General features: G+C 38.0%; 1 protein-coding gene across 2 annotated transcripts in view; it reads right to left on the bottom strand.

The window, feature by feature from the left end:
* Nucleotides 1-13,268, bottom strand: part of ARHGAP10 (Rho GTPase activating protein 10) — a 308,230-nt gene that overhangs the window by 113,911 nt on the left and 181,051 nt on the right. For both annotated transcript variants that reach the window (XM_026499449.4, XM_057310112.1), the window contains one exon: nt 6,688-6,746. In XM_026499449.4, coding sequence (XP_026355234.1) covers nt 6,688-6,746 — 59 coding nt within the window. The remainder of the gene's footprint in view (nt 1-6,687; nt 6,747-13,268) is intronic.

Genomic DNA, 13,268 nt, shown 5'->3' with positions numbered 1-13,268 from the left:
TAGCATAACAAATAGACTTGTCAAATCACTGTTGTATATTTGAAACTAATGTAACACTGTGTGTCAATACTTCAAATACAATACTTCAAAAAAACACAAATTAGGTGGCAAATTATAATCAAGTTTTCTTTTTTAAAGATTTTATTTATTTATTCGACAGAGATAGAGACAGCCAGCGAGAGAGGGAACACAAGCAGGGGGAGTGGGAGAGGAAGAAGCAGGCTCATAGCGGAGGAGCCTGATGTGGGGCTCGATCCCAGAACGCCAGGATCACGCCCTGAGCCGAAGGCAGATGCTTAACCACTGTACCACCCAGGCGCCCCTATAATCAAGTTTTTGTCTGGAGTTAAAACCAAGATAATACCTTACTAAATCAAAGCTGGAGAAAAATGAAAAATTTTTTAAAAATAACATATTCAATTCACAGCTTTAACTTTAAAAAAAAAAACTAAAGTAGGGGAAAATTTGAAGTCAGGACTCTGAAAAATAATTTTTAAAAAAAATTCCAAAGGAATAAAAGGATAACTGCCTATGATAAGAATTTCATACATTCAAAAACTGAAAATTTTATATAATTTTGCACTAAAAAGCTACTTCTAATTCATGTTGTCTACCTTGTCATTAATAATCATTTCTCTCCAAAGAAAATCTAATTTTAAGATTTAGGGATTTATTACTTACTCAGAATCTAGAGAAATCATTTCCCACTCTCTAAGGTTAAGGTTCTTCATTTCTAAAAATAGTAGAACTGGTTCTGAAAACTAGAATAAAAGCCTTCCACTTCCTTCAAGTGCCCCTCCCACACCCATCTTCATTTGAAATCACACATTTTTCTCAAGCCTGCTTTTTTCCTCTTTCAAAAAGAAGAATATTTTTGGAAGTAAGGCACTTTTTTTTTAAAGTTTATTTATTTATTTTAGGGGGTGGGGGCGTGGGGCAGAGGAAGAGAGAGAATTTCCAGCAGACTCTCCACTGAGCAGGGAGCCCCAATCAGGGCTTGATCCCAGGACCCTGAGATCATGAACTGAGCTGAAATCAAATCAAGAGTCTGATGCTTAACCGACTGAGCCACCCAGGCACCCCTGGAAGTACAGCTTTTAAAGTAAAACTACTTTTTTCTTCATTTTGTTTTATGTTGAGATTAATCAAAAATCTCTACTAAGTGGGAATTGCCATGTGGGTGCCACATGATAATAACTTTAAGGTCCTCAAAAAAAGTTTTCTAATTGATAAATTACATAACTAGATAAATTATCCTCAGTGGCTTATGTTATATGCATTTCATTATATTTTAATTTATATAAATTATATAATGAAAAGCATAACATTTTTAAAATCTAGGATACTGAATTAATCATAACACCAAATTCCTAACATATGTCAGGGAATTAGGAGTTTACTGTAACAGCAAAAGCATTTTTAATTGTGAAACTAGAAATCAGCATCCACAACACTTAATGTCTATGTGCTTATGATACTGTGCCAACTAACAGAGACTGAAAAAGATAGGACCATAGCTTACTGGAGCTTATCAAAGATACCCAGGCAGATAAATATTAAATTATTTCCATATTTAAATGTCATAAGTCAATAGTACTGTAATTTTAAGAAAGCATTAGAGGTAAACATCCAAACACTTCCCAAGTTTCGTCACTCAACAGACATCAAATATTCGAATTCTTCTGTGGGTGACCCTATCCACTGGGAAATAAATATATTCAGCTAAAATAGCTCAATGTCATTAGGCATTCAATTCCTTTAATGTCCATGTTTCGAAGTCCTTCCCAACTAAGATCACATGATTTTCCTGTTTCCCATGCAGGTGTACCAACCAGGGATAGAATATTCCAGCTGGGCAAATGTCAGTGCCCTGGATCCTCTAATCATTATATTTTTCATCATAAATGACTTAAGAGCTTTGTGATTATGATTCTGCTTGCCAGGTAACTTGACTACAGAAAGAAAACACACAGAACATAGCAAGACAAGTGTTCTCGTCCAGGGGGAAAATATTTTTGTATGATGCCATATTAGGTGTCCAGGCTTTGGTGGTCATTCTCAAGCTAAGCTTAACATGAGTCCAATCCTGAGTGGATCCAATTTTTATCAATATGATATATCAAGAACTCTGAGCTTGACATCAAGGAAATTCAAATCAAAACCACACTGAGATACCACCTTACGCCAGTTAGAATGGCAAAAATAGACAAGGCAAGAAACAACAATTGTTGGAGAGGATGTGGAGAAAGGGGATCCCTCCTACATTGTTGGTGGGAATGCAAGTTGGTACAGCCACTCTGGAAAACAGTGTGGAGGTCCCTTAAAAAGTTAAAAATTGAGCTACCCTATGATCCAGCCATTGCACTACTGGGTATTTACCCCAAAGATACAGACGTAGTGAAGAGAAGGGCCATATGCACCCCAATGTTCATAGCAGCAATGTCCACAATAGCTAAATCGTGGAAGGAGCCGAGATGCCCTTCAACAGATGACTGGATTAAGAAGTTGTGGTCCATATATACAATGGAATATTACTCAGCTATCAGAAAGAACGAGTTCTCAACATTTGCTACAACATGGACAGCACTGGAGGAGATAATGCTAAGTGAAATAAGTCAAGCAGAGAAAGACAACTATCATATGATTTCTCTCATCTATGGAACATAAGAACTAGGATGATCAGTAGGGGAAGAAAGGGATAAAGAAAGGGGGGGGGTAATCAGAAGGGGGAATGAAACATGAGAGACTATGGACTATGAGAAACAAACTGAGGACTTCAGAGGGGAGGGGGGTGGGGGAATGGGATAGACCGGTGATGGGTAGTAAGGAGGGCACGTATTGCATGGTGCACTGGGTGTTATACACAACTAATGAATCATCGAGCCTTACATCGGAAACCGGGGATGTACTGTATGGTGACTAACATAATATAATAAAAAATCATTAAAAAAAAAAGAACTCTGAGCTTGAAAGGCTAAGACACAGACCATGGACTACAACATTCTCAGAGATAATGAACACCACATAAAAACATTCAGGTAGACACCTAATAGCCTTCCCTAGATGGGAACCAACTTTTGCATTCCTACATAGACCAAGTAAACTGTGTTTTCATCTTATGAATTTTTATATTAAAAGCTCATTATATTTTCTCACAAGATGGATGGTATGAAGTAATAAGAAATCTATATTGGGCTCTGCTTCTGGTTCCTGACATAGAGCTCCTAAAAGTCTTGTCATTAGGAGTGCTCAAAGAATCTTCTGTTCTACTATTTAGTCTCTGATCCCAGTTCCTGACACAAAGCTCCAAAACCTCCATAATTTTGTAAGTGATAGGAGTGTCTGATGCCAAGCTCCTAAGTCCCTTGGAATTTCCTGGGTGATAAGATCATCTTTTATTCTAATGAGGTGACTTTTGGTGGGCTCCCAGATGGGGGCGGGTCACCAGAAAGACCAAGCCATAATTAGAAGTTCAGAATTTTCAGTCCTACCTTCCATTCTCCAGAGAGGGAGAGGCTGGAAATGGAGTTCATAATCCATCATGTCTACATAATAACACCTCCACACAAACAGTAGAGTCTGGTGAACTTCAGAGTGGGTGAACGTATCTACATGGCCAGAGGGTGGCATACCCCAACTCCACAGGGACAGAAGCTTCTGTACTCAGGACACTTCTGGACCTCACCTTATGTATCCCTTCATCTGGCTCTTCATCCGTATCCTCTGTCCTATCCTTTATTAAATAATAAGCTGGCAAATACAATTTTGTGTTTCCCCAAGTTCTGTGAGCCCTTTATCATGCCTAAGGTGGGGGTTGTGAAACCCTGATTTCGAGGCAGTTAGTCAGAAGTCCTGCAGACAACCTGGGACTCACAACTGTTGTCTGAAGTGGGGGCAGTCTTGTGGGATTAAGCCCTTGTCCTGAGGGACCTGACCCGAACTCCAGGTAGAAAGAATCAGAACTGCATCGAATTGTAGGACGCTCTGCTGGTGTCACAGAATTGGCTGGAGTGGGGAAAAAGCCCACACAGTTGGTCACTAGAGGTGTCAGAAGTGAAGTACTGTGTGTGTGAGTAAAGGAGAAACAAAGGAATGGTTTTCCATACAGAGGGACTCTAGTTCCTTTCGGCAATTTTAGTTAACTCTCTCAGCTGAGAGGGTTTAGTTATCTCTCTTAATTTTTTCTATTAAAAAAATTAATTTCCCAATGCATTCAACACTGTACAGTATTTTTCAAGAATGAAGAACAAAAAATGTCTGTCTTGTGGTGACAAAAAAGAAATAAAATTCATATTTGTATCAGGCACTCCAGAAATTAACCCACGGTCTCTCAACAGAAACAATGGGGAAGAAACCGAGGAGAGCAAATAAAGGGACCCAGGAGAAACCTCCAGAACTCTCAGCAGGGAGGGCAAATGAGACCATCTCCACAGCCCAGAACAGATGGAAACCACCACACATGGCTGGAAGGAATCAAAAATTAGTTTCCGTGCTGGTGTGAGAGGCAGTAACAAAGACTGGCGATGCTTGATAATTTTAGCAGTCAGCTCTGCTAACAGACACTTTCGCACAACAAGGTCATCTGTGCCGTTGTTAATGGAAAATGATAGCCTGACCGCAATCCCAATTTTCCAACAATATTCAAAAGGGGAGACTAATTTTGGCCACCTGACTTCTGTAACTGTTTTTATGTAATACTTGCAAGTCCATGTGCAAAAGATTAGAGAATTTGTTCCCACACTCTTTCCTGAGAGAGGCACAGTGAGGACCGAGAAGGGTACTCAGAGAAACTCAAATAAAAAAATTAAAGTCCACACTGGGAATACTGGATACACCCGTTCAACACACGCACTTTTTCTCATTAAAGAAGGTAACTACAGGTCCCGTTCCAACCGCAACTCCACTTGGGTGCAAACACACGCCAACAATTACAGTAGCTATAGTATTTCTTTGGAACAGGCCTGTTATTCAAATCATTGCGGAGACTTTATTACAGCATCCCCAGAATGTCGGGAGGCCAAACACAAGGCACCGGCCTAGCAGGCAATATTACCGTTAGTATTTATGCGATCTCTTCTGCCACATTGCTCAAGGACGGCCTCAACAAACTCTTTAAGCTCCTTTCCTACTGCCACAGACTCCACTACCACTCGCAAGTTCCTACCTCCTCTTACGAAGCCTCCATCTGGTAAAACACATTGACATTAGAATTTCAAACACACCGGCTTCAGTTTAAAGGCGTGATAATCCTAATGACATTAACTTGCGGTAATTTAAAACCTTACTCCATAATCACTTTATCTTTCTCCCATTCTCAAAGGATTCTAGATTAAAACTGGCACTCTTCTGCTTTTTCCAGTCTCTGAGGCGAACATGAAACAATTGTCCTCCAACTAGAGTTTAATTTCTCTTTCCCCTGTTTGCCAAAAATGCCACAGGGAAGGAATCAAAACAACTAAGCGTTTGCTTGAGTTTTTGCCAAGAAAACTTTCCCCCACTTCCTTGATCACACAAATTCTCTTAAAAAAAAAAAAAAAAATCCCTCTTCCACACGAAAACAGAAGTGAGTGGAACCATATTTTTGCCTTTTCCGAAGGCCTATTTTATAGGTACAGGCTAGTTGGGCCTACACATTGCTTCTCTCTGTAACACACCAGGAACCTTTATACTGGCTGCAGCAAAGACCTCACAAGAAGATAACATTTAAAGCAATGTTCGGGCAGCAGTAACACAGGACCCAAAGGGATTGCTCTAAATTTTTCAACAGATTAAACTATGGAATACATCCAAGGGGGAAGGAAAAAAAAAAAAAAGGAAATGAAAATACAATTATAGCTACTGTCAGTGCACCTGTGAAAACCAATCCTGCAGGTTTAGCCAATGGCGCTAGGGTTTTGAATTTTAAATAAAGATCCCTATAATCTGGCAAGTGACTTCACATGTCTCAACCTTCATCTCCTTAACTATTAAATACCTCACACCAATGTATTTCAGACGACTCTGATGATTAAACACCATGTGTCAACACAAAAACTGAGGTGTATGAATAATAGAGAGAAAACAAGACAACTCCAAATGAGTATGACTCACGAAAAATTTAATCACAAATTAAAATTCTACCAACTATAGGCCTTTTTTATTTAACATTTTATCACATATAATTCACTCTCTATCAGATACTGTGTGGGCTTCTGGCATTATCTCACATTACTCCTTCTGCCTGTAATTTCCATCTAAATATCTTTCTATGTGAAGCCATTTCCAACCTGCTAATCTCTCCAAATCTGCTAATCTTCCCCAACCTTCTGCAAGTTAAATACTTTTCTGTTACCAAACCGTTTTGCTCATACCATTATTCTACATTTTATGGGATAATGGGAGGTGTGTGTGCCCCAATACTTGCTGGAGAATGGACTCCTGAGGGCAGAAATCCTTTCACAGCTCCACATACCCAGTGTCTACCAATGATTAGCACACAGTAGGCAATAAATAAATGTGAATGAATGAATGAATGAATATATTAATAGTCCTTCTTTTTCACCCTCTAAAAGAGGGACGAGACCAAACATCTCCTAAAGTGATTTCTATTTTTAACATAGATTACAAGAACATTAAGTGACATTTTTTTCATGTGGAAATTTTAGTTTAAACACACTGTCAACCACTACACCTCTACATAATACTTACTGGCTGGAACAATGAAATCTCCATGTAACTCATAGGTCATAAGAGGCTCTGGAAGACTCCTGTATGAAAAGGACAGCCGAGAATTAACCAAACACATCCAAACAGGTCACTGTTATTTGTGTTCATCTTTTATAAAAGGCTACAAATATGATGTGCATTTCTCAGTTAATGTGTAAAACTTTCCCTATGAAATTTTTTTACATATCAAAAAGATATATAAATCAAATGGATTACTTTAGTAACTACTATCTGTACCAGGCACTACCCAAAGCTTAAGCAACCACAAATCCCTATCAGATCTAATCACATAATATTTCACATTTAATCTTGGAAAATACCTTTACAAACATCTGAGTTTATATATAAAATTTCTTTCCACATACTAACTTATTTAAAGTCAAACATTCTATCCAACCAAATATAAGCATCTAGTTTTGAAAATCATGTCTAGGATATTAATTGAAGATGCCACAAAAAAACACTGAAAACTTTAAACAAAGATCATATCCTCTCCTCTTACAAATCTCTATTACAGAAATATGATATCCTTTTGGCTTACGCCTATGAAACAATAAAAGAGATACGAAATAAAATTGATAACAATGCAAAAAATGCCCACATAATTTTAATCTTCTACCAAGCAGATTACACAAATGGTAGTGTATTTTATCCTGCGGTCAACAGAATGCTACAGTTCAGTGAATTTTTATACCTATCTTAAATTTTAAAAGACCAGATCTCTGGACTCTGTAAAAACACTTAAAGAATACTTAGACAAGTATCAATTTGCACAGTCTTCCTGGAGGGCAATCTGGCAAGATATTAACAATCTTGAAGAGGTTTAAATCGTGGAACTCAGAAATTCCTCTTCAAATGCTCAAGGAAAAAAAAAAAATCAAAGACACACACACACACACACAAAAATTTAAGACATATACGAAAGCCAAGAAAAAAAATGCATGGATAAAGGAGTTCATTTCATATTGCTAAAGAGGACAATTAATCAACAAGACATAACAATCCTAAATGTTACTGTGTCTAAGAATAATAGGAGTTTCAAAACACATGAAACAAATATCGATGGAACTATAAGAAGAAACAGACAAATCCACACCTATGTCTGGAAATTTAAATACTTCCCCATTTGAATAACTGATAGAACAAGCAGACAAATCAGTTACGATACAGAAGATTTGAATAAAGTTATCAACCAATTTTACCTAATTGATATGTCTCTCACCTAAATGACACCCCAATAAAAGGAGCAGAAAATACATTCTTTCCCAGTGCACATGGAACATTTATCAAGATAAACTATATTTTAGGCCATCAAACAAATCTCAATAAGTTTAAAAGGGTTTAATTTATACCAGCCCATTTCTCTGATTACAATAAAAACTGAATTAAAAATCAGCAACAGAAAGATATCTGGAAAACCCCAAAGAAAGAGAAACTAGAAAGTATTTTGAACAAAATGAAAATGAAACACAGCATATCAGAATTTAAGGGATGTTATTAGTAAAGCAGTATTTATGGGTAAATTTATATCATTCAACACCTATCTAAGAAGACGGGTCTTAAACCAATGACTTCACTTTCCATCTTGAAGAGTCAGAAAAAAAAAAAAAGAATAAATTAAACACCAAATACACAAAGGAACATAAATAAAATCAACAAGAATCAAATTCAACAAGATAAATAAAAGGATAATACATCATGACCAAGTTGGGTCTATCACAAAAATGTGGTTTTGCCTTAAGAGTAAAACAAAATGAATGCAATTCACCACACTAACAACTAAAATAGAAAAACTGTATGATCATCCCAATAGACAATTCAGGGGAGAAAAGATAGCTTTTCCCATAAAAGGTATTAGAATAACTGGGCATTCATATTCAAAAGCAAACTTGGATCCATATCTCATATCTTACATAAAAATGAACTCGAAACAGATCAGAGACCTAAGAGTATAACCTAAAACTATAAAACTCCTAGAAGAAAATATAAAAGAAAACCTTTGTGACTTTGGATTAGGCAAAGATTTCTTGATACATCACCAAAAGTACAGTTCAAAAAAAGTCAAAGCTGATAAACTAGAACGTCATCAAAATTGATGCTCTTTGAAAGACATTATTAAGAGAAGGAAAAGACAAGTGACAGACTGAAGAAAACATTTGTAAAGCACATATCTGAGGAAGGACTTGTATCCAAAATACATTCAAAAATTATCAAAATATAATAAGGAAACAAATAGCTCAGTTTGTTTAATTGCGTGAAAGACACAGACATTTCACCCAAGAAGATACATAGATAGCAAATATGCACTTAGAAAAGTTTAAGATTATCGGTCATTATGGAAGCGAAAATTCACAGCACATGAGATATCACTATACACCTGTTAGAATAGCTAAAATGAAGAAGACTGACCATATCAAGAGTTGACAAGGATGTAGAGGAAATGGAACTCTTGCACATTTAGGGTGAGAAGGCAAAAAATATATATAACCACTTTGGAAAAAAAAAAAAAGTGCATCAGTTTCCCAAAATGTTAAACATATATCCAATATGCAATGTTGATAGACACTCCACTCCTAGGCTTGACCCAAGAGAAATATAAGCCTGTTCACTCAAAGATGTGCAGAAAGGACTTTGGTAGCTTTATTTGTAACAGCCAGAAGCTACAAACAACCCAAATATCCAACAAGAGGTGAATGGATTTTAAAAAAATCTGTGGTGAAGGGGCGCCTGGGGGCTCGGTCGGTTAAGCGTCCAACTCTTGATTTTGGCTCAGGTCATGATCTCAGGGTCATGAGATCAAGCTCCACATCAGGCTCCATGCTCAGTGGGGAGTCTGCTTGAGATTCTCTCTCTCCATCTCTCTCTCTGCCCCTTCCCCCTACTCACGTGTACTCTCTCTCTCAAATAAATAAATAAAATTAAAAAAAAAATCTGTGGTGTATCCATACAGTGGAACACTGGTTAGCAACAAGAAGGGATGAACTACTGGTACAGGCCACAACACAAATGAACCTCTAATTACACTAAATGAAAGAACCCAGATTTTTTTTTAAGACAGATTTTTATTCCATTTATTTGAAATTATAAGAAATGCAAATTAAAGCACAGTGACAGAAAGCAGACCAGTGGTTGCCTAGGAAAGAGGGAGTAAAAAGGGAAGGGTGGGAGAGAGGATTCCCAAGGGGCATGAGGAAACTTTAGGTGGTAGTGGCTAGGTTCACTGTCTTGATCACGGTGACTGCTTTACAGGTGTATGCACATGTCACACTTACCACGATGTACGCTATAAAATATATATTGTTTATTACAGGGCAATTTCACTTCAACAAAGCTATTTAAAAAACAAAGCAGATGCAAAACTATAAGTCATGTTCCCTACACACAACTTAGGATACTACAGTACACGTACACACACACACACACACACACACACACACACGACAACCATAGGCACATCAACTAAAACGTAAAGCCCTAGTGAAGAAAAGCTGTTCCTTATTTCCTCTCTCCCTCCCCTTCATCTCCTACGCTCTCATTTAAAGAAGAAAAATAAAATCAATTATACCACAGCCTAAATAAAAAGAAGTAAACCTTCAGGGTTTTTTGTTTCAAAATATGTGAAAAATGGCAAGGAAGGAAAATGATGACTTGGTAAGGAAGGAAAATGATGAATTGGCACAGAAGGAAAGCTAAACAGTTCTGAAAAGAAAACTGGGGGGAAGGGGGTGGAAGAGAACACTTAGAAAAACCATAGAGAGCATTTCTGTCCCAATAAAAATGAATTTGCATCGAAATACCTTCTATGAGCTACTTCTACCATTGCCATGTGTCTGCTAGTCAATACAGCATAAATAATAAGTATTAAATATTGTTGATGGTAGGGAAGCAGTAATAAACATGACAAGTTCCCCATACAAAATGTATTATACCGCGTCACTGTGTCTCTCAACTTGCCATTCAGCATGTTTCGATCTACCCCTCTTTGCTACCCCTTCGGATCTGCCTATGAATATAAATCATAATATTTATCTAAGCTGGCATTTTCTTCCCGAAAAGTTCCATTCAATTTCCAGACTTTAAAAGTTTCCTCCAGGTCAAATCAGTTTACGAGAAACCTTACAAAATAGCTCATTTATCCCTTCGCTGTGGGAAACCACTGTAATGAACATGTTAGCTGGAAATCAAAAGTATGGTCCGAATAGACAGGTAATCAGTCAGGGAGCTGGTATTCAGCCCTCTGAAACACTGAAGTAAAGAATTTTTGCCTCAAATCAGTAGAAGCAAACGGAAGCTGCCATACATGTATCTGCTGCCCATCTTTCTCTTAGTGTTTTAGGGGTTTGGCTACTTCCCTTCTCACACCTCCAACCAACCAACCAATAAGATGGCTGGGTTATTTGCAGTGAGAAGAATTCAAGAGCAACAGCTTTTTTGGTGAGAAAAGCTATATTCAACTTTGTGCTATGGTACCCTAGGTGACAAAGCTGCGATTCCAACCCACGCAGGCTGGCTCCATCCATGCTCCTGACCACCACACCGTATTACCTCTTATACTGAAAGAAATGCACAGGCTCAGGCCATAACCAGAGAGCCAAAATAAAAACCCCGTTTTCTCCCCTTTGGTGCCTCACCAGAGAAAGTATTACTTAAATCCTAATTACTGCATTTTTAGTTGCTAAAAATAACACAGGGGAAAGAACAGCAACCTAACGTTCAAAATCTCCCAAGGCATCTGCCATTTTATGATAATCACTTTATCACATTCAGGCAGACTGTGTATATTGTTAGGAGTGAAGTTATATAATAATAGCATCTCATAATGTTGTTCTGTAGGCAATGTTTGCTTAAAAGCAGAATTCAAAAGGATAAAGCAACGTAATGAGAGAAGAAGGCAGAAAAAGCAACATAAGACCAGGAGTGAGAAGGGACTAGCTTCAGAAAGTATCAAGAACCAAAAAGAAATTTTATGTACATTACTCAGTAAAGAGATCCTTTACGTTTACTAAACTACTTACCCCACCAGGAAAAAAAAGGACCATGTGGAACAGGGTAAAAAATTTTTAAAAATAAATAAAATAAAAGCAAAAAAACTCATGTAATTTATTACAAAACACCTGGATTTTTGCCTTTAGTTTCCCACCAATAACTGAGTCGCCTTGGTCAATCCCTTTAACTGTACTAGCCATGAATTTACCAAAGAGTAAAATGGGTTTAAAGCTACCTCCTAGAGTGGCAGTACCCTTTGCTCGTCAAGTTAACATATGCAGTTCATTGTATTTTTATCTCCCTCTCCCATTCTGTCCTTCATCCATCTATCACAGGCTTTCTCAATCTCAGCATTACTAACATTCTGTACATTTGGGGGCAATGGTGAGCTGTGTCCTGCACCGCGGGATATTTAGCAACCCATCACTGGCCTCCACCCATTACATGCCAGTAGCATGTCCTTTCCAGCAATCGTGACAACCAAGAGTATTTCCAGACACGGCCAAGTATCTGCTGGGGGATGCAAAATTTCCCCAGTCGAAAAGCCCCATATCCTGGTGACAGGTACAGCTCTAGGTGCTGGAGATGCTGCAAAGAACAAGACACACAGGATGCCCATCTTCAGGAAGCTGACATTCTAATCCCCACGTGGGAGCCAAGGAGATTCATTTTGTCTGTAATTCTCATCCAAACCAGTTAGTCACTACCAGTGGCAGATAGGGAGACATTAACCCATAGATTTAGCATTAATTTTATCCCTTTATCAACTAGGGACAATAATGTACTTCACAGTTAAAGAAAAAAAAATTTAAACAGTGGTTCAAACTATCTTGTTTAAATAAAATACTCAAAAGTAGGTAATACACATCTAAACCCATTGATAAATTTTAATCTCATTAAAAAGTGGGACAACCAGGGGCACCAGGGTGGTGCAGGCCGTTGGGATGTCCAACTCTTGATTTCGGCTCAGGTCATGATCTCGGGGTTGTAAGGCTGAGCCCCACGTCAGGCTCCATGTTCAGCAGGGAGTCTGCTTGAGATTCTCCCTCTGCCCCTCCCCATGCTTGTGCTCTCTCTTGCTCTCTCCCTCTCTAAAATAAATAAATAAATCTTGGGGAAAAAAAGAAAAGAAACGAAAAAGTGGAACAAGCAGGTAACAGGCCTCCTGATATGTTACAGGAAGAATATAACACCACTATGATGTATTCATGGAATAAATCAATTTTTCAAAAACCTAATCTGAATCTAATGAATTCTATAGATTTAACTATTTACAGGAAATCTGACAGCTAGAGAAACATGTTAAATGACACCATGACACAATCTGCCATATCTAAAATACAGAAAATTCTACTTAAAAATAACCCAGGTTGGGACCTGGGGAGCATGGTCGGTTGAGCATCAGACTCTTGGTTTCAGCTCAGGTCATGATCTCAGGATTGTGAGTTCAAGCCCCACATTGGGCTCTGTGCTCAGTGCAGAGTCTGCTTAAGATTCTCTCTCTCTCTCCCCTCCTCTGCCCCACCCTTCACACACCCCCAGCTATCTCTCTCTCTAAAATAAATAAATAAATCCTT

This window comes from Ursus arctos, unplaced genomic scaffold (genome assembly GCF_023065955.2).
Source record: "Ursus arctos isolate Adak ecotype North America unplaced genomic scaffold, UrsArc2.0 scaffold_11, whole genome shotgun sequence".
In the NCBI taxonomy this organism is placed as follows: Eukaryota; Metazoa; Chordata; class Mammalia; order Carnivora; family Ursidae; genus Ursus; species Ursus arctos.
This window is presented reverse-complemented; position numbering and strand designations above follow the sequence as displayed.